Here is a 27,488-nt window from a genome sequence, read left to right as displayed (position 1 = left end):
AGATGCTAAAACAAACAAGACATTTAGAAAGCATCTAAAAACGCAAACATTTTACATATTTACAGCTTTAGAGACGTAAAATCTTTACAAATCCATGACAAATATATTTTAATACACAAATCCATTTTAAATAAATTTGTACATTTTTACTATTTTTTAGATATTTTAGATCCCTTAACCCTAACCCAACCCCTAAACATAACCACTTCATCAATATAATGATGTAAAAGACATATTAATGTATAGTGACAATAATTTGTTACAATATATTAATTTATATGTATTTAACAGCCACTTATCCTACACCTACCTCTAAACCTAACTGTAACCATTTCTGAACCATATATTAAAAAAAAAATAATAATAATAATAATAATAATAATAATAGGCAGATAAATTTAAATCACAATAATTTATTCAGAAAAAACATCAAAATTAAGTACAAAACTAGTCCAAAGGGTGATGCGCTGCATCCAATGTGCTCCCTGACGGCATACAATAGCTTTATGTGAGGCAGAGAGTGGAATTTAAGTTATTAATAGCTGTAAATCTTCTCTTGATGCACTAGTCTTTATAAAAGTGATATAAAACTTAAAAACGTTGATAAGACAGCAGAAATCACACAGAACCGAATGAAACCGGTTACAATGTCAAATTAGGTAAATGCATCAACTGCATTAAGTAAATGTGATGACATTTAACATTTAACTAATCTTATAGATAAAAATTCAATAAAATTAGCTCATTATTTCCATGAATTCAATATTAATCGATTGAAACTGTACACGTAAACATTTGTACATTTCTATAGGTGCTAATATGTAAAATTATGACGTTATAGTTGCTGTCAATATGTTTCTATATCTATGCAAACATAAGCAAACATACATTTGTTAGAACCAAACTTCATGTAAGAATACATACAAATTCTCATGAAATGACGTTGGATATTTAGTACTACAGCACTCTTGTTGGCATAACATTGGCTTAATTATCCAGAGTTTCTGTGTTAAAAGCAAATATCCTCCTTATTACTCATGTTAAATAAGAATGATGACTGAAATGCCAGACATTTCTCATTTCTACATGCCTCATCAGAGTGAGAGCAAAGATCTGTGTCTGCAAATTTCCAAACTGTACCACCTCTTTAAATGAAATATCAAACATCCAGCAGGGGAATAAATGTCACACTTTCTCAAAGCTATCGCAGAGACTAACAAATCAGCCTCAGAATGTGTTGAAACACTTTGAACTGTAAGGTCAGGCAGATAGGGGAAATGAGCTTTCGCCAGTGATAAGCAGACATTTAGGTTCTGTAATGAGACGATAGAGATCACCGTTATAGCACTGACTTTTAGTGCAAGTGTGTGTGTAGGTGTACACAATCCAACTTAAGCCAAAAGAGTTTCATCGAGTTTTGAACAAGACATTATTGTGATCTTGTTCCGTAAAGTACACTTTTTCAAACATATTGGGAATAATAAATATCCCAAACTACACGTCAAACTATACTCTACAGCCTTGATACTGCACGAGGCAGATTTCTGAAAACACTCTAGTACTGTCTACTTTGGAAAACACTGACATTAGGAAACAGAAGAGTTTTAAATCGAAAACGTATTAGTGTAAATGTGGCCTTAGTGTGATGCAATGTGGTTGCAAGTGCGTTGCACTGTAGTTGTTAGGATGTTCTCGTTGGTTGCTCATAGGTTGCTAGGTGGTTAGGGTCATTGCTTACTGGCTCAAGTCAAATTATCCCCGCCCCAGTCTCTATGATATTCTGGTCAATAGAAATGGCTTGGGTTCCTCCTTTAATGTAAATGTGTGGGATTTGCCCCTGAGGTTTACAATGCTGCAGCTTCCCCTGTGGTCCCTGATGCTACTGCTCCAGTGGTTCTGGCAGTCCCTGCCACGGAAGCCCCTATGCTCCCTGCTCTGTTGGTCCAGGAAGTCCCCATGACAGAGGCCCCAGTGCACCCTGCCATGAGCTCACCAGAGTCCCCAGCTGCCTTGAGCTCACCAGAGTCCCTTGTTGCCTTGAAATTGCCCTCGCAAGAGTCCCCTGGTCCATGGCTACTACCTGAGTCTCCAGGTCTGTCAGCGCCACCTTGATCTCCTGGTCCTTGGCCACCACCAGGGTCTCCAGATTACCCAGGGTCTCGTGGTAGTCCGCCGGGTCCCCTGTGGTCACCGGTTTGTCCAGCATGTCCCCCATGGTCTCATGCTCCACTGTTCTAAGAGCCTGCACCTTGCCTGCACTCTCCCTCTTTTTTCGGCATAAGAAGCCAACCATGGGGGGGGGGGCACTGTCAAGCATCGTAAATTCCCCTAGCAACCAGTAGAGGTCACTAGGAGGTTGGACTTTTATTTTGAAATATTGTTTCTCCGTTCTTGTCTTGTCTCAGTTTATTATCCCTTCCCGAATGTATCAAAGTGTTTCTAGTTTGTTAATTAGTTGTGTATATATACCCCTTGTGTACTCCCTGTCTTTTTCTTGCATTGTTGAATGTATTTAATTTTATCAATCAGGCATAATTGGCTTGAGAGAGAGTATAGGCCAGGAGACAACACGATAATTTTGAGGGTTTTCTTCGACTATTTCTTTGTTTCGGTAAATGTACAGTAAGCTATCCAGGCAGAAAAAAAAAAAAAAAGAAACATAAGCACTGCTGGTTTCTTGCCCCCTGACTAGGAAACTTAATTGCTATCAGGGGGAAGTGCAATTAAAATCTTAATTATATTGCACTCTTTGGTAGCACCACAGGACATCAAGCGTGGATCTCGGCTGTCAGGGACAAATTTCCCATGAAGATGAGGTAGGTGTTTACGATAATGAAAAGAATCGAAAATATAAAATCATAAAAATTAAAAGAACAGCATGAAAATCCACATGAACATCTTGTTAACAAACCTCATCTATCCTCTGCTCAACCTTCATTTCTCCATGTTCTTGTATAGACCTGTGGGAAAGAACAACAGGCAGGCATTATCACACCCACAAAGATGTAAACAAACATTCCCACATGCACAAAAGAGCTCATTTAAGTACACACTACAATCCCCCTTTCAGCTCTTCCTAGGACACATGGTGAAGACATGCAGAGTCAACATGATGGGTGCTGATTTATATTAAAGCTTGCTTTCCATCGATCACCCTCTTTGGTTCCAAACCATGGCCCAGTGAGTGGGCCAAATTTCTGTTTCTGATTAATGCAAAGTAGTCTTACATTACTTCATGACAAGACCCACATTGTACACTATATGGCCAAAATTTTGTGAATTAACGAATTTGGTTACTCCATTTAATCCAGTAAAGAAAAATCTTAATGTTTCTTTATGTAATGGCTTGGGCTTTGTGTGCTTCCAAATTTGTGGCAGCTGTTTGGGGATAGCCCTTTTCTGTTCCAGCATGACAATGCCCCTGTGAACAAAGTGAGGTCCAAAAAGAAATGGTTTACTGTGTCTGGCGTGGAAGAAATTGACTGGCCTGCACAAAGCCCAGACCTGAACCCCACTGATCACTTTTGGGGTGAACTGGAACAGCAACTTAAGTCAGGCCCCATCGACCAACATCAGTTCCTGACCTCACTGATAGCCTTGTGTCTGAATGAGAGCAAATTCCTTCAGCCATGTTACTACATACAGTATAGTGGAAAGCCTTCCCAAAAGAGTGGAAGCTGTTATTACAGCAAAGGGGGAAATTGATGCCTAAGGTTTTGAAATCAAATGTTCATCAAGCACATATGGTGTCCACAAACATTTGGCCATATAGTGTATCAGTTCCCACAGAACTCCAACAAAAGCTCCACAAAATCTTAACCCCCCTTGTTTACAATACTCTAAACATCCCAGTTGCTTGCCTGTTTAAGTCTATTTGTTATGAAGTTATGAATTAGTGTTTGTTACATAAAAAGGCAAATAAGACTGTAGCACACTCAGCTCTGTTTAAAGTCAATATAACAACAGCATTTGCCCTAAAATTAGCAATCTCAAGGTATGTGCACAGCTTTTAAGGGCCCATTGACAGGAACAACAGGTCCTAAGGCATTAAACACAATGTTTAATGCCCCCATTGGCCCTTTTTTTTAGCAATACACTGAGCTGGAGAATACCTGAAACTTCTGCAAGCACAAAAAGAAATCGTAATTACCTCATATTTGCGTAGGTTCCCCAGACAGCTGAAAGAAGAACAGAAGAAATGAAACATCACTAACAAATCAACAACATCATCATACTATTCAAATGCAAATTGGTTCGGAGTTTTGCAGCTGTTAACATGAAAAGATAATAAATATATGGACAACCTCCTTAGGCATGTGGTAATAAGTCTGTTCAGTTGAAAAGGGGGGGGCATTTATATTATCAAGATACAGTACACCATGTCCAATATTTATTGTGGAGAGGAGAAAATGTGCGATTAATTAGAACAAAATTTCCAAATTCCTCAGATGTAATTTCTAGTTGTGCGACAGCAGATCTTTAATAGTAACTAGTGGGACCCTGTGCTATGATTTTCTTTGCAATATAGTAGTTAATTAACAAATTAATTAAGCACTAGTCCAGGCTGCTCTGAGTAGGCTCATCTCCCCTGCAATACCACAGTTCCTAAAGAAAGTGGGACATAAAAAAAACCAATATTTACATGCTAAAATAATAATCACAGATACGGTCCCTATCATGTTTCCTTCTATGAATCTTATTGTTCTGATCAAAGTAAATATATTTAATGAATATGAATCTGCCTTGGGAATGTAAGGCCTAACCTTCATAAATAAATCAGTATCAAGAACATTAATAATACAGAGGAAACACGTGCCCTTTTCTCTTATAAAGCCATTGTGAAACCCATTATTTCTCTCTATAACACCAAATACGCTGCATATCTCAAAAGAAAAATACCTTCCACCTGCCAATCCATATCATCAGGTGACCAGGAATTGAGCAGGTGAAAACCACCACCATAAATAAAACACATGTCCCATTCTCCGCTGCCTCCAATCCATCTCTCACATCAACACTCGCTCAAGGTGAGATCCGCCAAGAACACACGTATAGATATTTGTTTTAAGTAGCTCGGTAAACCTTGGCAGTTAACACAAAAAATATGCCAGTAAAGAAAGGATTCAAGGCAAAAGATGCTATCCAGAGGAAAGAGTCTGAGAGGTAATTATGCAAATCGTTCTGTTCCCAATCTGGGCAGTTCTTTCCCAGTGGCCTTGCTGCTGTCACCACAAATTTCTGGGTCCTGCATGATTTATAACAAGTTGTCGTGCGCATGGCCAACTTGGCGTGTGCCGCCCAGTGCCTTGCCAATGCAAACAGGAGAGGAGCAACAATTTTGACTCACACAATCCATTTGAGGGGGGCAGAACCAGATGCCTGATGGAATAAACATTTTGCCACCACAAAAATCAATGAGGGAGTTGATTGTGTTAAGCCATGACCAGTGTTATTTTCATTAACTAGAGTTGTCAATTGATTAAATGTTTTAATCTAATTGATTACATGATGTGCCGATTAATTAATCAAATTAATCGCAATTAATCACATAGCAATATTTGCTGAGAAACGCAAATATTGAGAATAAAAAGAATTGAATATATTATAATTTAAATAATTATAAATATACTAATATATAAATATATTCATATAATTCAAATACTTTGTTAAAAATGAGTAAAGAATTGATTAGACGATACAAAAAGTGGCTTTTGCATTATTATATTTTCATATCATTGGACATAGGGCTATTATTAGCCTACTCTCAACAGAAATCCACTTTTATTTTAGTTAGCACAATACGCATTCCATTTGTGCTATTGGTCTACTGTATGTCAGGGATTCTTAACTTTCTCGGCCCAGGACTAACATATGACATTTTCTGGCCTACATAACACATTGTGCGTGCTCCTCACTCTTTCTGATAGTTTATGAACGTTACATTTATATAGCGCTTTTCTGACACTACACTCAAAGCGCTTTACACAGTGAACAGGGGACTCTCCTCAACCACCACCAGTGTGCAGCATCCACCTGGATGATGTGACAGCAGCCATAGTGTGCCAGTACGCTCACCACCCACCAGCTATTGGTGGAGAGGAGAGAGTGGAGTCATAGAGCCAATTAATGGATGGGGATTATTAGGAAGCCATGATTGATCAGGGCCAATGGGGGGAATTTAGCCAGGACACCGGGGTTACACCCCCTACTCTTTTCGAGAAGTGTCCTGGGATTTTTAATGACCACAGAGAGTCAGGACCTCGGTTTAACGTCTCATCCGAAGGACGGTTTTATATAAAACAGAGACAAACACGTCTAAGACTTTAGAGGGATGCAACAACTAATAAATACCATCTAAATATCACTTAAATTATAACTGAAATAACTTTAACTGAAATTTTACATGTAACTGCAATGGGATTATAACAAAGAGTTTGTTTTATTATTTTATTTAGCGATTTAAATGGTCCCTTTTATATTAAAACTGTGGAAAACACTTATTTTGTTTTGAAGATGTGCAAAACATTTGCAATTAATACTGCAACATTCTGTATTTTTTGCACACAATGTATGTACACTTTGTAGACTTTGTTAGATTTTTGTAGCCTTCAATTTGCAAATTGTTTAGAGGACATTCGGCAAGATGTGGAATAATGTTTCAGAATACAGGAAATTAAATTTGCCTCTTATTTGATTAATCAAATAATTAATCAATAGAAAATTAAATAAACTATCAAAATATTGTTTTATAATGTGCTGTATTAAATCATGAATGAATGGTGTCATGCCACTGATATAATATCCTTGCAGGCTCACTATTGGCTGATTTAGTATTTGAGGGTGGCTATTTTGTGTAGACATCACTGTAGTCCTTACTTCACCCTGTAGCTCAAGGTTGCCCACTGAAGCTAAGCAGGGTTGAGCCTGGTCAGTACCTGGATGGGAGACCTCCTGGGGAAAACTAAGGTTGCTGCTGGAAGAGGTATTAGGGACGCCAGCAGGGGGCGCTTACCCTGCGGTCTGTGTGGGTCCTAATGCCCCAGTGTAGTGACGGGGGACACTATACTGTAAAAAGGCACCATCCTCCGAATGAGATGTTAAACCGAGGTCCTAACTCTCTCTGGTCATTAAAAATCCTAGAGCACTTCTCGTACAGAGTAGGGGTGTAACCCCAGTGTCCTGGCTAAACTCCCCCCATTGGCCCTTCTCAATCATGGCCTCCTAATAATCCCCATCCACTAATTGGCTCTATAACTCTCTCCTCTCCACTAATAGCTAGTGTGTAGTGAGTGTACTGCGCACTATGGCTGCCGTCGCATCATCCAGGTGGATGCTGCACACTGGTGGTTGTTGAGGAGTGTCCCCTGTTCACTGTGTAAAACATTTTGTGTAGTGTATGAAAAGCGCTATATAAAATGAAACGTTCTTTCATTCACAACACTTAAATGTCACCTCAGTCAGCACTTAAGAATCAGGCTTAGACATCGTGTGGCGCCATGCGAGGTTCGGACATGTGGGCGGCAAGTTCTGCGCACTTTGCTGGTTTTGGCGCTATAGATGGGATTCAGTGCGCTCTGTTCCGTAGCTGTTATGCGTGTGTTGGGGAGTTCGGGGTCCTCAGGCTCTGGAAACGTTGAAGGACACTTGCGTGCTCGGGTTGGCATCCCTGGGTGGGCCCTGGGCCCGGGAGTCGATTTGGTCAGAGAGGTGGGGGGTTTTGGCGGGGGACGTTGGGCATGTCGACGGTGCTCATTGCTGACTTGGGGGATCTTGCTGTGGTGCGTCAATCGATCGCTGCCTTGGGGGCAGGATTCTCTGTGGTGGTTGCGGGGTGGGGGGTGTCGAGGGATGGATCAATTGTCTGGGGGGGGGGGGGTCAAGCGAGCTCACAGGATTCTGGCTCGGCGGTCCGCTGGGGGTGACGGGCCCCGATCGGTTCTGGACCATCCGGTGGGGATCTTGTGTTGCGCAGGAGAAGCTTTTTTTGAAGGAGCCGTGGCATTTTCTTGTTCCCGGGCTTTGCGGGTTCGGCAGGAGAGGGACGTGGTCGATTCGGGGTGTGCGGGAGGCTCTTGCATCAGCAGAGGGTTGCTTTTGCACTGATGTTCTCGGGCAGGTTGGGGGTGGATGCTGGGGATGGCCGTGGGGCGTTCACATGTCCCTGGCGGGCGATGTCCTTCAGAGTCGGTGGGTTGTTTTGTGGTGCTTGTGTTGTGGCCGAGTGGACCGGCTTGCTGGACGTTCGCTTGAATGTTCGGGGAAACTGAGCGCCTTTTTTGTTTCTTTTTGTGCTGGTTCCGCCTGGTGGTTGGAGTTTGTTTTGTGGAGTGACACACCTTCGGGACTGTTCTGTGGATGAATCTGCACGTTCTTTGTGCTTGTGCCTCCTATTGGCTGGAGTTTGTTTTGTGGAGTGTTTCTTGCAGGACATTGAGGTGGTTGGGTCGTTTGTTCCACTCGTGTGGCGGCCGAGTGGACATTCGTTTGACTGTCTGAGGAAGCTGAGCACCTTTTTTCTGTTTGTGCTAGTTCCGCCTGGCGGCTGGAGTTTGTTTTGTGGAGTGGCACGCCTTTGGGACGGTTGTGTGGATGGATCTGCACATTCTTTGTGTTTGTTCCACCTACTGGTTGGGGTTTGTTTTGTAGATTGTCTTTTGTTGTGTGGCTCTGTCTCGCAGGGTTTGTGTGGAGACGCCAGACTTGGGTGGTCCAGCGCTGGGGTTGTCGCGGGGGCTCTCGTGGGCATGCGTGGACTATTTGGGTTTGGGGGGGTGGACGCCAGTTGGCGCTGTTGTGCGTGGGGTTGATGCGCACATTTTTCTTTTTTCTGTTTGTTTGGTTCTGGGGGAGGTTTGGGGTTTGTGGCACCCCATGGGGGGAGGGGGGGTTGTTTCTCTTCTTAAGCGTGGGAAGTGTGGTGTTTTCGGGGGGGGCGGAGGGTTTGTGGGTGGATGTGGGGTGGACATGTTTTCTTTGGTGCTGGCTCAGGTGGGGGCAGGGGGGTCATTGCACTGGTGGGTGGCCATCTGCAGTTCGGGTGTCTCGGATGGATTGGGAAGAGACATTGTTGTTTTGGCAGAGGTTCGGGGGGCGGTGTCTTGTTTTGGCTGATGTTTGCGCGCCTGGCGTTGATGATCAGGGCTTTTTTTTGTGGATCTTGGGGGGCACCCCTCGTGGTGTAGTGTTGGGAGGGAACTTTGATCTTTTGGTGGCCTCGGTCCTTGATCGTGTAGGGTTGGGGGTGTGCGGGCCCCCTGGAGCGGCATTGGCACTTCACAGGATGTGTGGGAGTCTTGGTATTGCACATGTTTGAAAACTTTTGGGCCCATCTGGTAGGGACTGTGCGACCGATATATTTGTATCAGTGTAAATGTTTACTGATATGCGCAGATATGAAAACTTTTTCAGAAAACAATGCTTTAGAATTGGTGTCATTACGTAGTAATGCACGCTCCGACTCCGTTGTTTACAGAGCTGACTCTGAGCTGACAGTGGCTCTAAAGACAGGGTGGAGTTAAGCGGTAAGTTGCTAACTAGTTTGTGAAATACATACTGGAAAGTTAACAAACAATGACCCCATCATTTTCCCTCATATAACGTTAACCCTGTACCTGACAACCATGTCACTCATGTTTAACACATGTGTGGGTTAGGGTTAAGCCTACACAATAAAGCAAGACACCTTGATTTCAAACTTTGAACATTTTTTATTTATTTTAACTAAAAATTCAAATTAAACTGGAAAAAATAAGTGCAATTAAAATGTGTGTTGTTCAACTTCTCTCTGGCAAAGAACTTACTTCATCTGTGCATTCTCTACCGGTCGGGTATTTCGTTATCTGGGAAAATACATTGTGTGTGAATACATTTGTTTTGTTCCCTCCTTCACGATCGCAATATCCAATTATATCGGCAACCCTTGGGCTGAGGGATCGGTGAATATTCTTGCTTTAGTGATTTTGCATTGAAAATTTTATTTAAAAATAACTTAAATCAAATACATTTCTAAATTCAAAATGCACTCCAAACGAAACAGCAAATAAAATAATGTGATAAAAGAACTTTTAGATGTGTGTGTTCCACAAGACTGCACGCCTCCAAACAAACAGCATGTCATACATGTGCACAGACGGCTTTTCTTTCACCTGTTCTTAAAAATATAATAAAGAGTATTTCTTCAAGTGCGTGTCTGTATGTCTACGGGCAAATTATTTGTAATATTAATTTGATAATAATAATAATAGCCTAATAAATAATCATAATAAAATACATTAATGGGAAAACAAGACAAATATCGTCTTGACATCAAAGGCATCAGCTATTGGCAATCTCTCTGACCATCGTTGATCCCCGAGATCATCGTCTGTCAGCATAATCCAAATGTGCATTTCTCTATAAATTAACAAAATGTTCAGACAGTCTCCTTGCTGGTTTTTACAACACATTCAGAATCATTACCGCTATTGCCAGTGTCGCTGCGGCTTGCCTCGTGTGTGTGTGCGCTTGTAAAATTTATATTTTAAAGGCTCATTATTACGGTTTAGTATTCCTCTAATGTAAAACAGTGTTAGCAATGTTACTTATAACATTCTTTCTCAGCCCTGGAACTCAAACCATTTTCTGATGCCCCCCAAAATATAAGTAATTAAATTAATAATCATAAACGTGCGACTAGTCGACTAATGGCTTAAATTAACGCCTACTAGTCGACTAGGGGCAGCCCTACTGAACATATAGTACTGATGTTTGTTTAGTTATTTTTTTTATTTACTCTTTATTTTCTCAGTGTTCATTTATAGAATTTGTTGACAATGTATAATAAATGTCAAATGTTCTTTGATAAAAATATTTAAGAAAGCATCCTTCTGAGTACCTTTGCATAGTCATATCGGTGTAAAATCAGTGTCCAATCCACATAGAAAAGGTCTGTTTTCATTCCAGCTCAAAAATTAACTATATCAGCCACCATATCGGTAATCTGTGAATTTTCCCCCTCTAAAATCGGTATCGGTCGGGCTCTAATACATACAGCCCTTGGTTCAACGAGACAACAGCGTGGAAGAGTGGACTGAATGGAGTGCATTTACTCAAATTTCAGTTATTCCTACTAAGGAAATAATTGCACATTCATTAAAACACGTCGCAACCCATAGTTTCAGAAACACTGGTCTATGTAAATTGATGTCAGATGGACACTTTTGGAGCATCTCACTTTGGTTTTGTCAAGTCTAACTGGTTTTCAGCACCATAAATGTTGTGTTTTTAAGACAATGCATCAAGTTAAACAAAGTCTTTTTAGCAAGAGAGTACACTCGCCGGCCATCTTTTGAATGATCTCGGCCAGCTACGCATTTTTCTATCTAAACAGGCGGAATACAAGTGCAGCTCCTATCTACTTGAATGGGGAAAGACTGAAATCTCCAAAATGGTTGGTCAAGATTACGATCAAAGAACATACAGTACAAAAGTCTTAGGCACATAAGATGCTACACAAAAACATTTGTCTTAAGATGGTTATTTATATTTTTCAGCTTTAGTGTCAATAGGAAATATACATTTTAGACTCCCAAACATTTCTTCTGCAGATAGAATAGAATAACAGGGAGCCATGCAACAGATGTCATGGTCCCCACAGAGCCTCCCACTGAATATTGAGTCAGTCTGAGATTACAAGAAGAGACAGACGCAATTGAGACAGCCGAAACAGATAGAAGAACTGTGGCAAATTCTCCAAGAAGCTTGGAACATCCTATCTGCCAACAACCAAGAAAAACGGTGTCCAGGTGTACCTAGGAGAATTGGTGCTGTTTTCAAGGCAAAGGTGGACACACCAAATATTGATTTAGCTTTTTTGTGTTTACTGGACTTTGTATGACGTTAATTGATTGGCATTATTTTTGAAGACATCCTCACTATGCAACATTTTTCCCGAGTGCCTAAAACTTAACACAGTACTGTATTTCAAATCAACAGTAAAATCTGACAACAATAGTATCATAAATTGGGTTTCTTTACCTCAGATTACGCTAAAAATGCTATTTTCCTGGCTTGTATAGCTAATGGGAATGCCCGTTCTCCAGTTGACTGACAGGCAATGTCTGTATCTAAAAGATGATTGGCTTCTTTTACCTGTAAGGAGAGACTTCCTTTTTTATATCCGTTGACCGCTGAGCATAATTCCCATTAATTTTAATAGAAGTGGCCTATTTAGCAGAGACAGTCGCTGGTAAAAATAAGTTTTAAACTTTGAAAAATGTGTCATGAGAAAATTTCAGTAGGCTAAATTAATTTATCAATTCATAAGCACAGAAGAATAAATCAAATCAAAGCAAGGGAATGGCCACTTTTACAAAATAAAAACAAAAAATATAACAAATGTTTCCAACAGGCAGACTAAATTGAACAGGAAACAGACTTCTTGGAACATGTCTAGCTAAATACATCTGGTCAAGTTCTCACAACAGCCACATTATTTTTAGTGCAGCCTATCAGTAGGTGTGTGAGAGGGGAAGGTAGTTGTGTTCTGGGGCAGGTGGGCAGCAGCGGTATGACTGGTTTGCCAAGGTCATTCTGTTGGCGAGTATCTGTCAGAGTCCTGGGGCCTCTTTAGGGATCCACAAGAACTGGAGCAGTCGTTCATCAAAGTAGCAATAGCCATGACCCAAATTTATCCTCCTGAATTTCTTCATCTTGATTTCAAGATGAAATTTCTAAATAGTACATCTGCAGTTAACTTAAGCCTGAAACATACTCTACACAAGACATAAAGACGCTCTTAGGCAAGCTCAACTTCAAAGTCCGAAATGTGTTAAGAGCGCAATTCAAAAATTGCATTTATATGCACAGCACCATGCTGATAACTTTCAAAAATCCTAAAAGCCCAACAATGCACGAAAACCACATTTACATGATATTTGAAGTTATACGTTTTTTCGTGGTTATGACGTCAAACATTTTAACAGCTGCGAAGACGCCGGTAAATGTGTTTATAAGCAATGAGAAAACAAGGTAATGGGCAAAAATCTAGGTGTGCTGATTGTTTTTTGCTTAATTCATTTCTGACCTCACCCCGAAAAAAGAAAGCCCTTTAAGGCAATTTACATGACATTGTCGCAAGGGGCGCTATAGTTGCCATCATGGCAAAGCAACAGTTTGAAGAGAATCTTATTGAGCAGGTCAGATCGTACAAACATTTATTGTTTGCTACCTGAGTAATAACTAATCCAGTTTAATGCCACAGACATTTAAAGGTAACTGTCATCCCCTTGAGAACTGAGGCTTGATATCACCATAGTAAAGCAAGAATGCACACCATGTACAATGGGACAACGGATGCATAATCCGGTTGCAATGTTTTGGCCAAGCATTCTGATAACGTCTGTGTACTTGTGCAGTGTTTGCAATGTGTCTACAAGTGTCTCATGTGTTTGTGAGTGCTAGTGTCTGACTGATGTACAAGTCGGCTGAATGTATCAACCAAACAAAGGAGGTTATAAACCAAACAATAAGTCACTATTGTGCACATTCCAACCAATACAAAACTCTTAATTTTTGTCTATTTATGTAAAATGTACTGTCTCCATGTTGCAACCTTTAATGCAATCCTCACCATCTGTAGTGCACATGGCATACACATTAGTGCATGTACGTGTCCTGAATGCACAGTGTGTTGTCTCACAGCAGACTACATGGAATGTACTTCAACAATGCTGACTTTATATTAAAACTGCACTGAGGACCAAGCTCAACAAACTAGGAGCAACTTTTTGTTTACTTTGGTAAATGTTTATTAATATTTTGTTTATATATTGCGTGTATTCATTAGGGCTTGAATCAATATCGATTCATATGGATTCATTTCAGTTATAATGTCCATTTTGCTTACATATAAAATAAATTATCTCCCAGCTAATGCTGTTAATTATACAGGGGACCTTTTAATTAGGTTTATAAGGAAAGTATTAATTTTACTAATTATATTTGATTACTTTCTTTGTTTGTCACATTTTTGCTTTTAATAAAATGAGCAAATAAATGAATTCAATCAATAAATATTATAATTTCAAAGGTTATTTCTGTTACATATTTATTATTCAATTTCATAATTTGTACTATTTACAGGTATTTACACCGATTTGTTGAACACATACTAAAACCGGTACCGTCTCTTTAACAAAAAAACGGCATTTCTGTAAACAGCGCCTTTTAATAAGTGCACATTAACTAGAGTGGACACAAATGGCTTTACCTCATCTGTGCGATGCATGATTGGAATTATCATTTAAAAAAAAAAATAATCATCATCAACAACTGACTGTAAAGAACAGAGAGTATTAAAAGAGACAGTATTCAATGACAAATGGGATGCGTGGATCTCCTCTTTGGACACACACTACACGGAACAACTTTAACACGCTGTTAAAGGATCTCGCTACTGAACACTTCACGACTAAACTACACAATTACTGGTGAGTGAAATGTAAACATTTACCAGCCATTTGCCAAATATATTCACTTTAGTCACATAGCGTGAAATTTGGTTGCAAATGTGAGTGATTTCCTCTCATTGTAATAGAGGGCTGCGCATTGAGTTAAAGATCGATCTTGGGATCTAAGAATCGATATTGAGATTGTCCAAATGAAGATCGCGATTAATCAGAAAAACAATATTTTTACCCACCCCTAGTATTCATTCATTTTTCATTCAAACTGGTTCAATAGATTAATTTCAGATTTACTGCTCAAAATACCAATCTGTTTTGTTAATATTATTAAATAAAGCATCATGAAAATCAGACCGATAACATCCAAACTAATCTTGTTCTCATGAAAAAAAAAAAAAAAAAAAAAATTTCTTGCGGACTACGCAGGTACTAAAAAGACACGAGAACACCAGAGGAAATCACAGACAGTGTTTGCATTATGACATCAGAACTGCATTCCTACCAAACTGGAGATTTAATGAATATTCATACAGTGGGATGATCAAAGAGGACTAGAGGAACCATCTGTATCCCTCAAGGGCAAATCTGATGCTCTTAATAACAAAGAGATAAAACATCCTTATGTTAAATTCAGACTACAATGTGCTAGCACTTCTTCAACATGCTGCTCCAGCACACCCCTTCATACGTGGTTGTGGCAAATGAGACAGGAAAACACAAACTTGACATGATGTAAACTTGACCAATTGCACCAAATATGTGAGAAAGTTCCTGTATGTCTGTGAAAGAACTATTGAATCTGCAGGTTGTTTTAATCTCTCTTGCTCCTCATAGATAACATGATCACACAGAAAGTCTACATGTTGCTTCCGAATGTTCCAGTACCCCGATTTCGACATTTTTGCATCAATCATGTTTCCTTTTTTCTGTGGCACTACTGATAGCAGCCTCAGAGACATCCATTCTCAAGGAAGTAATTGCATTCACATAATCAACAATAAGTGCGATATGGAAGTGGTATTTTCCCTCTAAAATAAAATTTTAACTTCACTGACCGTTAGGTTTAGGGATGGGGTTTGGGTTAGCACGTATGGTTAATAAAATATGCCTTCCCGTTAACAAGGACCAATGAATCGCAATCTTCATTTGAACTTCTCAATTATTAATTTCCAAGTTCGATCTTTTACTCTATGCGCAACCCTTTATACAGTGAGTGCGAATAACTCGCATTCGCAAACAAATTTTGCACTATGCGACTAAAATTTTTGATTAGCTGTGATTATGCAGTATAGTGGGGTAGAATTTCAGCACCGTGTTGAGTAAAAGTTTGGTTTGACTCGTTCCAAGTGTGTCCAAAGATGAGATCCACGCAATCTATTTGTCACTGAATAATGTCTCATTTACTACCCTTTGTTCTTTACAGTCAGTTTAATTTTAATCACATATAGCACAGATGAGGTAAAGCCATTCTAGTCCTCTCGCTTTAACATGCGCCCCTTTACAGACGCTCTTTACAGAACAGCCAGTTTTCTTAAAGTGACAGTACAGGTTTTTAACATGCATTCAACAAATCATGAAAATACTAAAAATAAACTGTTCAAATTTGGCATGTAAACAATTAACATGTAACAAAATATAATATGCAATATAATATCATATTTATGGAATACATGGATTTGTTAAATAAAGTGTCCAAAATGATGAAAAACGAATAAAATATAATTAGTCAAATTAACATTTTCATAATGTACCTAGTAAGAAGGTTCCCAGTACAATTAACATCATTATCTGGGAGACAATGTATTTCATGTGTAGGCAAAGTGGACATTATAACTGAAATATACCCATTTGAATAAATATTGAATCAAAATCAGAATCGAAAGCTTGTGAACTGGAATCAAATCGGGAAATCTGTATCAGTACCCATCTCTACTGTTGAACGTATTACATCATTTAGCCTACTACTACAAACAACTCATCTGTAGGAGCTAAGAGAGTAATCTCTGATCAAAGCATGAATTTGGCAGACTCTTGCAATAAATTATGTTCCAATTTATTTAGCATATTAACAACTGTGCTGACGGTCTTATCAGAATGCAGCCAAACCCTGTTCAGGTAAACTGTTGACACGATAAGCCAGTTCACAGCCCTACATTCAATTAAGCTCAGCAACGTTCCAACAAAATGAAAAGTCAAGAAAAGTTGACTTTGGAATTTAAACTGTCCGGCTGTTTCGGCAGGCGGGCAATACAACTTCACCAAACTGACTTTTTACAGTGGCCAATATAAACTGATAATTACTGCAGATTGATGTTGGCACATTGTTGGGTGGTTTCTGAAAGGATTATCCCAGAAAGAGCAGCGAATCCCCCAGAGACGTGGAGTGTGGCCAGGGGAAGGACAGAGCTTGCATCAGCAGATTAGAGAGAGAAAGACAGAGTCAGACAAATAAAGATAGGTATCAAACAAAGAACAAAAAAAACTAACAGATTTTAGACAAAAATCCAAATCCTCTAGATGGCAGAAAACTTATACCAAAGGGAATACGTTTTATAACATGAACTGTCTCTGAAATGAATTGCCTCTCATTTTCTAAATCTAGGTCATCTCACCTGTGTTTTTAATTGACAGAAAACTAGGCTATAGGTTCACTGTGTGTCAATTTGAATATAGCCACTGGCAGCTGGGTCTTACTCATATTGATGAAAACTCTGGGCTGACGATTTGAAATCACAGGAGAGGGCTAAATATAGAGAATATGCAAACGGAGACTAGCCATGTTCAATTAGCATGGAGAAGATGAATGGAATGCATTAGTGCAAAGGACATTTGTCTGAAAGGAAAAATGTGCGAGTGATGCAAAAAATAGCTGTCTATTATCATTAATGTCTCACTAGATTTAGGCAAAGACTAAGTAAAGGGGGGGGGGGGAATATTACTATGTCTAGTAGGCAACTTAAGCCTTTGTTATATTAGAGGCATACAGGTTTTGTGGGTTTTGGGTGACTTTATGCCCTGCGGTATGAAGCAATATTTGAACCATGCTATCTGCACTGCTGTGCTTGACTGTGAAACAGTCAGAGAACTGACCATTAGCCGATTGATTTTTCAATGATCCTCTGTAATCTCTCTCTTTAATCTCCATCTTGAGGGCTTTAGAAACAAACCAACACTACACAGTGCTGCAGATCCAATAAAGCCTGATGCTGGTAACTCCTTTCTGTCCAACAGTGATCTTCAGCAGATGTAGAGTGTACATTTATATGCAAATGATATAAAAATAAAACTTATAATTGTTCTACCTCTTCAGAGTGATACAGGGGTCGGCAACCTTAGGCGAGCAATAACAGTGAAAGAGATATTAAATGTTTTTATTGTATTTAGTCCCTCGCATTAGCATGCCAAACATCTTGCAGTAATCCATCCAAGCATACTTTTTAGCTGCTTTTTCTATTCAGAATAATACTTGTTACTGCAAGCAATGTTTTAAAAAGAGGATCTCTGCAGAATAAGATGTCTTGATACATGCATATTGCCTAAATTAATCAAATTGTTCAACCCATTATATATGATTACTTAACATTATGTCAACATTTTGTGCATTGTTCAACTCTTTGTATTATGTGCATGGACAGTTTTTCTTTATTTGCTTGTTTTCAATTATTTCTGGAAATACAATGCTACATGGAACTGTTTTGTTTTTTTAAATAAAGAACAGTCTCAACAACTGAGAGGAAAATTGAGTGGATAATTTCTAAATTATCTGCTCCATCTATTAGCAATCAGTGTGATGAATAGCCCTCTATGCAACTCTCATTGTGAACAGCATAATTTGAAAATTGGTCTATTCTCAATGGTCTTTTAAGCAAAAAGGTATCTAATGGGCAAAGAATACTGAATAATAATGAGTCACTAATGCAACTGAGTATGACTGCAGACTAATGGACAAGCAACTAAAGGGATAGTCCACCCAAAAATGAAAATTGTCTCATTTACTCACCCTCATGATATCTCAGGTGTGTATGACTTTCTTCACCAGAACACATTTGGAGAACAACAGAAAAACATCTCAGTTCAGTAGGTCCTTTAAATGCAAGTGGATGGTGATCCAACTTATGAAGCTCCAAAAATCACAGATAGTAAGCATAAACATCATCCATACTGACTCCAGATGTTAAATGAATGTCTTCTAAACTGATATGATAGCTTTTGGTGTGAAAAGATATCAATATTTTACAAATTTAGCCAATTATATTTAATTCATTTTTCATCACTTTGGCCACATAAAAAAAAAAAAAAAAAAAAAAAACATGTATCCCATCAATAAATATTATATTATATTGCATATATTATATTTTGTTACATTTAATGTTTATATGCATAATTTATTTACAAGTATTTTCACAGATTTAACGTGCTAAAAACCGGGACTGGCTCTTTAAGAAAACCGTCTGTTCTGTAAAAAGCATGACTGTAAAGAACAGGAATAAAAAGAGATGTTATTCAATGACAAATGGATTGCGTGGATCTCGTTTTTGGTCACAGAATGAGTCAAACGTTTACTCTCAACATGCAGTGAAAGGATCTCACTGCTGAATGCTTCACCACTACTACTCAATCACTGGTAAGTGAAATCTTAACATTTACCAGTCAGTGGCAAACACAGACATTTTTAGTCATATAGCACAAAATTTTGTTGTAAATAGGAGCGAATTTCTCACATTGTACTAGAAGGTTGTGCATTGAGTAAGACTGATCTTGGGATTAATGAATCGATAGAGATTTTTCCGATGCATCACAATCTTCATTTGAACATCGATATTTTTACCCGGTCCTAGCCGATTAATTAACTGAATCAATCACATATATAAAAAGTTATTGAGGAAATCACCCAAATAAGATTAGTATATAAAAATAATAATAAAATGAATATTTTAATTCAGACAATTCAAATACTTTACATCATTGTAACACAGTAAAAGGGAAAGGAGGTGGCGAGAACCGGCTTGACCATATAAATAATATATTTTAATAATAAACTTAAGCAAAAAGACAAAACACACACAGGTGTCGGGCAGCTGCCTGTAACTCTCTCTCTCTCTCTCTCGCACTGCCGTCTCTGGTCGCCTTTATCCCTCTCGGGCCCTCCGCCCTGCCACAATCATATATACCAATCAGCTACAACATTAAAACCACCTGCCTAATATTGTGTAGGTACATTCATGCCACCAAAACAGCACCAACCCGCATCTCAGATAGCATTCTGAGATACTATTCTTCTCACCACAATTGTACGGAGCGGTTATCTGAGTTACCGTAGACTTTGTCAGTTCTAACCAGTCTGGCCATTCTCTGTTGGCCTCTCTCATCAACAAGGCATTTATGTCCACAGAACTGATGCTCAGTGGATGTTTTTTTGTTTTTGGCACCATTCTGAGTAAATACTAGAGACTGTTATGTGTGAAAATCCCAGGAGATCAGCAGTTACAGAAATAATCAAACCAGCCCATCTGGCACCAACAATCATCCATGCCATTATCTAATCAGCCAATCATGTGGCAGCAGTGCAGTGCATAAAATCATGCTGAGACGAATGTTCACATCAACCATCAGAATGGAGAAAAAATTTGATCTCAGTTATTTGGAGCATGAATTATGGGCAAATTAATATTCATACATGTTTAATTCTTACACATTTTTAAAAACAGACCTGCATATTCATCTGAATTACAGCATGTCTGAAAGTTTAAATTCATGAATACTTAGAATTGCCAACAATTCACCCTCCAAAGGCCACACTCTATTATGCATCAAGGGCTGAGCAAGCGCTCATTCTTTAGAGTAGCAGTGCATGTGTGATTCCCTGCGTGCTGCAAAAAAGATCGGCCCTGATTCTAGGCACAATTGGCCGATCACAGACTTAAGACGAAGATCGACCGATTTAGATCGGTGCACCCCAATACTAAAAAAAAAAACATCTTAAGATCCCTGCATTCTGTTGTGCTTGGTCCAGCTGTATTTGAGTGCAAAAGTGCATCTGTGGAAGGCTGTGGTGCCTGTTGCTCTTGTTGGTTTGGGGATGCATGTTACCTGTTCAGCTGGAGTTGCACTGACTGCCCCTCTACTGCCACAGATTCACAAAAACATAAAGGTGGTAGATCAAGCTTGAAATGCTCCGATGGTATGAACATTCCTTTTTATGGAATTTACATACAATGTTAACATTTCACTTGCCAGTGATTGAGTTGTGTAGTGTTGAAGCACCGAGACTCTTTTAATGAATAAAAAGCAGGCGAGAAACTGGATTCAGCCTCGTCATTCCCTGCATGCTGTGTCTCATGAGCGTGCGGAAAATGGGTTTGTCTCTCATTCAGTTCGTATTATGGAACTGCATCGTTTGACTTTTTTGTGCATGAAGCACAAATGGTGACAGTTTATATGACAATTAATTGTCATTTGTGAAAGACCTAAAACAGACAATTAATCGTCATAGCTCTAAAACAGGCAATTCATCATCATAGTCGCGGTTATTTGTTTGACAATTAATCGTCAGCCATATTTCATAATCGCCACAGGCCTAATTTTCAACTTTTGATTTTATTTATTTTTTTGTTAAAAATGTGTATGAAATTTCAAACAGTGACAACAGCTTGTATCATTATTAAAAATGCAATTTCATGACATCATATACATTGATAGAGTGAAATTTGTACATTTTTAAAAGGCTAAAATGTGATTAAAATGATAAGGCAAAATATAAAAATAAAAATGTACAATATACACAGGGTTGGGAGGGTTACTTTTGAAATGTATTCCACTACAGATTACAGAATACATGCTGTAAAATGTCATTTGTAACATTCCGTTAGATTACTCAAATTCAGTAACGTATTCTAAATACTTTGTATTACTTCTTCAGCACTTTTTCTCTTGTTTTGACTCTAAAAACTCAAAATGCACATGTTAAAAATACATTCTCTGAAAAACCTAAATATCTTATGCAGTGTTGTTTCTAAAACAAGATAAATCAAATTGATCTTGTTTAAAGGATTTTTAGATATTGTTTTACAGGAAAACAATACAAAAATCATCATCAAGAATAAGATTTTTGCCCTAATATCAAAAGGTCTTACTAGAAAAAATTATGATTTAGCATGAATTCTCTTGATCAAAAAATATGATCGTGCCTGATAACATGTGCATGTAAAATAGCATTTTAGCTTAACGTAAAGCTGACAATTTACAAGGTTCATTTCTTCTGCTTCCATCTTACTTAACTTACTTCTCTGTCTGCTCGTATGAATGTAACATCATAAGAAAGTGTTAAAATGCACTTTAGATCGCATCATTTATATGTATAAATGTTTTCCATCTGAAAAGGACTAAATATAAAATGAAACAAATACAAAGTAATCTCTTCAGTAATCAAAATACTTTTTGAATGTAACTATTCTAATTACCAATGATTTAAATTGTAACTGTAGTGGAATACAGTTACTTATATTTTGTATTTTAAATACGTAATCCTGTTACATGTATTCCATTACTCCCCAACCCTGAATATACATATTGTATATTGCTGAAGTCATATATATGAAGAGGCCCCACTTCTCGGTTTGCTAAATATCTTTTTAGTTGCTTTATGCCTACATGGCATCAAAAGTCTGGCGAGTAAAAACAAAAATGGCGATTCTTTCTCCAACATGACCGTAGAGGGTTAACAATGAAATATTCCTTTTGTAAGTCTTCAAATCCACAAATGGTTATTGAACAACATTATCGCACAACATTTCAGGTAAACAATTGCACACAACGCTTTTTCTAGTTTGAACAAATTTAGCTTGTAAAGTAACCTCAGTGCAAACTAAAATGCCAGCTCTGTTTGTAGGGGTCCAAGCACCAAAAGTGCTGGAACCCTATTGTATTTGATAAGAGTTTCTTCTTCTTCTCTCTTTCTGCCCTAAAAGAGTGTGGGCAGCAAAAACTGTATATCCTAGAGACACTAAACCTGGCAGAACGGTCCAAAATTTTGATTCACAAAGTCGTTCAGAAGATACCCTAATACGCATTTGGGTGTTGCTCGTTCAGACTAATTGGCCTCTATCTTACAAGCGCAATATTCTAACTTAAAGGGTTAGTTCATCCAAAAATGAAAATTCTCATGATTTACTTACCTTTAAGCCATCGCAGATGTGTATGACTTTCCTTCTTCAGCAGAACCAAAATAAGAATTTTATAAGCCCATTTCAGTTCTGTTTGTCCATACAATGCAAGTAAACGGGTGCCATCAGGCTGCAGGCTGTTTGACGTCCAAAAGGCATATTTATGTAGCATACAAGTAATCCAAACGACATCGAAGCAAATCGATAGGTGTGCGTAAGAAACAAATTGATAATTAAAACATCTTTAACTTAAAATCGTTGCTTCCAGCCAGCGCTGGATTGCTGTTTGAAATTACTTAACTCTCGCGTGACGTTCATTCCTCTGTTGTAAACAAAGCACGCACTTCCGACGTCTCGAGTGAGCGCACCATTGTGCTTACATCACGCAACGGTAACGTGATGAGTCAAATGCTGGCAGGAAGCGATTTTTAAAAGTTAAAGTTTTAAAGACTTTTTTTACACAAACCTATCGGTTTACTTCAGAAGACATTAATTGATCGACTGGAGTCATGTGGATTACTTTTATGCAGCCTAAATTAGTGCCCGACCGATTTATTGGCTGATATTAGCCTTTCACCGATATATCGGTATTGGCATATATGTTTACTGATATGCGCAGATATGAAAACTTTTTTTCAGAACATATAATGCAGAAAACAATGCTTGAATTGGTGTCATAACGTAGTCTGTCCAGCAGAGTGTGCTCCAACTCCATTGTTTACAAAGCTGAGCTGACGGTGGCTCTGCAGACAAGGCGGAGTTCAGCGATGCGGTGTTATGTGGTGTCTTCTTGGTAAGCTGCTAACTAGTTTGTGAAATACATACTGGAAAGTTAATAAACAATGACCCCATAATTTTCCCTTTTCAGTATAACTAATATAACATTAACTCTGTCCCTAACAATCATGTCACTCATGTTTATCACATCTGTTTGCTATGTTAGCCAACTATAGTTTGTCAGTGCAGTCAGTAATGTAGCAGCTTGAAAGGTAAACAGAGCATCTTTTTGCAGCTCAGCAGACAATGGTGCAGTGGTGGATTGTGTCTGTTGAGTGTTGATTTCACACTACGTTGTTACCTAGTTGGTGAGACACAATGCTGGTCTATCTTTTACTCTCTGTGACAACGAGCTTATAGCTAACTAGCTAACCACGTAGCTACTTCCATTGCTTGTCAGCTGAGTGGAAGCTAATGTGTAAACATTTATTCACCAAACTGTTTTGTTCAGGATTCACAGTTTGGTACACCTTCAACCGAACAATTCCAGCCGTTGCATTTACAAAATGTAATATTTCAAAGTTTCCCCTGAACTTGTATAGCAGAATACGGTGTAACACCGCTTGACTCGGCAGGTGTAAATGCTTCTTGTTTTACAACCTGCCCCTAATTGACTGGCAGTATTTAAATAGTCAGCATTTGACTGATACTAAACAGTAATACTGATGTTTATTTAGCTATTTATTTTATTTGTATTTATTCTTTATTTTAATGGTCAGCAATTGACTGATACTAAACAGTACTGATGTTTATTAAACTATTTACTGTATTTTTATTTATCCTTTATTTTCTCAGTGTATTTTCTCAGTGACAATGTATAATAATAAATGTCAAATATTCTTTGATAAAAATATTTAAGAAAGCAGCCTTCTGAGTACCTTTGCATAGTTATATCTGTGCAAAATTGGTGCACAATCCACATAGAAAAGGTCTGTTTTCATTCCAACTCAAAAATTAACTATATCGGCCACCATATCGGTAATCGGTGAATTTTCCCCCTCTAAAATTGGTATCGGTCGGGCTCTAGCCTAAATATGCCATTTGGACTGTCAAACAGCCAGCAGCAGGTTTACTTCCATTGTATGGACAGAGATGAAATTGGCTTATAAAATTCTTTATTTCAGTTCTGCTGAAGAATGAAAGTCAAACACATCTGGGATGGCTTAATGGTAAGTAAATCATGAGAGAATTCTGATTTTGGGGTGAACTAACCCTTTAACAAAACTTGTACACATGGACATCAGAACATTCCAAGGTCACATGCAAAATCTCATCAATTTCAGATGATAGGGGGCTGTCATATAAAACAAAGTTGACTGTAAAGCCATTTCACATTTCAGTTCCAAAAATAGGTTAACAGCAACAACTCTCTCACTCTCATAGTCCCACAGAGAGGCAGACAATCAAACAAACAAACACAAAAGCACACATACATGCACACCCATAAATGAAACACTTTTGTAAGACAGCTTTTGAATTAGTTTAGAGATAATTAAAAGCATCAACTAAATTAGTTCAATGTCCTCAATAAGAGAATCATCTCTAAATTGATCACATTTTAAATACATAAAAAAAAAGCAGCTGCAGGCATATCTGTACAATGATCTGATCTGCAAAGCCTGTTACACACTCCTGTCTCTACTCAGTAATTCCAGTAATGTGGAGGCCTTAATTATGTCACTGCCAAAACAGTAACAGCTGCTAAAATGATAGTAACCCTGGCCACCAGTACATTTACCAACAGACACAAGGTGTCAAATTAACAAAAAAGAAAGACTAACGAAAAAATGCCAAGGTCAGGACACACCTTTTGACCAATGAAATTCCATGATTTTTTCATGACATTTCCATGACACTTTCTCTACTTTTGCAGGTGTTTGTGATTTCTGGATAAGGATTTTTTATTATTATTTTACAGAGATTGCACTCACAAGTCACAAAGTGCAATTTAAAGCTACGGAAATACAGTATTTTAGAGCTGATCATATCTAGAAAAACAACAGAAATTGCCATTATTTCTCAGGATTCAATTAATTCCCATGACCTTTCAAGGCCTAGAAATTAGGGCTGCATGATTATAATGAAAATCATCATTGTGGATTAATTCCTCTGATGATGTAATTGCGATTATTTTAATTCTATTAATCAGAATGAATTCTTTTTTGGAGTGTGTGGGGCAGCTGCATGCCATATTCTTTATGTGGGCTATGCATCCAAAACAAGTCGAAAGCTGTTTATCAGAATTGCTTTTTTATTTTAACTGAATGAAAACTAAAAATTGCTATTCACAATTCAAATAAATTATACACCGTATAAAGTAAGCATTACTCATTTGCCTTTAGACTAGTTTAAACGCCTCTGATTTGCCATTGCATTCATGCACACAACGGCCTAAAAAATATGTTGTGAACAGAAAATTTTGCAGCAATGAGTGAACACCTAAATGGAATGCTGTAACTGTAATTGTTGTTTTTTTTTTTTGTTGTTGTTGTTTTTTTATTAATTGTGCAGCCCTACTGGAAATCACAAATTTCCTTACATATCCAGGTTTTCAATGACTGTGTGAACACTGCATGATACTCCACTGCTCATTTTACTCTGGTAATATCATACTTTTTGCCCTAGATGATCATCTTTGAAGCACAACGAAAATACCATGATGCATGAATATGGTAACGATCACAACAACATTCAGCAACACTCATCAACATCCAAGAGTATGGAATTACTTCTCCACAGTAAGGGAGAAAGAGTGAGAGACAGATAGCTTTTATCTTCTCGAAGTGTTTCAGTGGCATGTAGGCTGAAATACTCACAGGCGATGTAAGCAATGAGAGCGAGGGTGATCAGGATCTTCATCATTCTTCTGTTAATGACTGTGATCATCCAGCTCATCCGCATCATGCTCCAGCACACACGGCATTGAGCACTTCCTCGCCACTACTGCATCCCACCTTTATTTATCTCGCACATGCATCCCTTACATGAGATCCACGCCTGATAGTTTCAAATAAAAATAAAAAACGGGGCTGGCAAACACCTGTCAGTCCGCTTCACTATTAAAGGACTCAAGCATACACGTTCACAAATGAGTTATAATCGACTTATGTACTGAAATATGAAAGTTCCTATAGGAAAATCAGCTGTGCGTAAAGCGCCACAAAGCTAACCAGGCTAATTTATTCACTAAACAATTTGAAACAGTTTAAGTAGTCAGACACGTTTATATTTTAGCAGACATACAGGTGAACTCAGTTAAAGAAAATAAAACGACATGATGGTTGGCAGTTATTTATCAATTAGCAATGTAGCGTCGTGAGTGCAGACCTGCAGCTAGACATGCTAACTAACTGCTACAGTCTCACTCAATATCACGGGTTTCTGTTTAAATCCTCAGTCTAGTCCAGGGGCCCTGGTTTACAGATAAACTACTTTCATTAACGAGAAGTCCAGCTGTGTTTATCGGAAGCGGTAACGCGATAAAGCGACTCCGTATCAGCTTGTCAGAGCAGGATCACATGAGCAGTGCTTTCTGCTATCGATTATCATCCTGCCGCAAAGAAAATAAAGCTATTTTGTTTGCAGCTCTTATAGCTGAAAGACTGGAATACATCAGAGGAACTCATACAAACATTTTTATATTTTATTCCTGGTATGGGTGAATACAGAAAGGCGCATTCTTTATAAGTCCATTTTGTGCGTTGTCAGAAGAAAGTAATCAAGCACAGATTTATTCACCTTGTGAACAGTAGCCCATTCATGAATACCTTAAGAGTGAATCAATTAAAAAAGTTCAGTGATTTTCCACGTTGACTGTTTCTTGGTCTTTGGAAACCCGGAACAGAAATATGGCTTCATGCTTGTTCTCTTTAAGGGTTGAGTGAATCATTCAACTTTTGCCACATCATTTATTTATAAGCCACTGTGTTATGGAGCATCCTTTACGCAGATATTGAGCTAAAGTGAAAGTATGGGTACTGTGTCATTTAATCATAATATTGAACCTGGAGAGGATACACTCTGTTCTGCACTCTGCACACACGCATGCGCGCGCACACACACACAAACTTGTTTTATATCATTGTGGGGACTCCCCATAGACTTC

General features: G+C 38.4%; 1 protein-coding gene across 2 annotated transcripts in view; it reads right to left on the bottom strand.

Annotated features, from left to right (window-relative positions):
* Positions 1-26,926, bottom strand: part of LOC127448596 (UDP-glucuronic acid decarboxylase 1) — a 119,797-nt gene extending 92,871 nt beyond the window's left edge. Inside the window, exons 1-3 of one of the 2 annotated variants that reach the window (XM_051711262.1) lie at positions 26,200-26,926; positions 4,151-4,178; positions 2,912-2,960 (exon numbers count right to left, since the gene is read on the bottom strand). In XM_051711262.1, coding sequence (XP_051567222.1) covers positions 2,912-2,960; positions 4,151-4,178; positions 26,200-26,287 — 165 coding nt within the window. In that variant the 5' untranslated portion in view covers positions 26,288-26,926. The remainder of the gene's footprint in view (positions 1-2,911; positions 2,961-4,150; positions 4,179-26,199) is intronic. The other variant, XM_051711261.1, reaches the window with a different exon arrangement.
* Positions 26,927-27,488: the final 562 nt, after the last annotated feature.

The sequence above is a fragment of the Myxocyprinus asiaticus genome, chromosome 11, assembly GCF_019703515.2.
Source record: "Myxocyprinus asiaticus isolate MX2 ecotype Aquarium Trade chromosome 11, UBuf_Myxa_2, whole genome shotgun sequence".
In the NCBI taxonomy this organism is placed as follows: Eukaryota; Metazoa; Chordata; class Actinopteri; order Cypriniformes; family Catostomidae; genus Myxocyprinus; species Myxocyprinus asiaticus.
The sequence above is the reverse complement of the archived record's forward strand: the minus strand, read 5'-3'. Positions and strand labels throughout refer to the sequence as shown.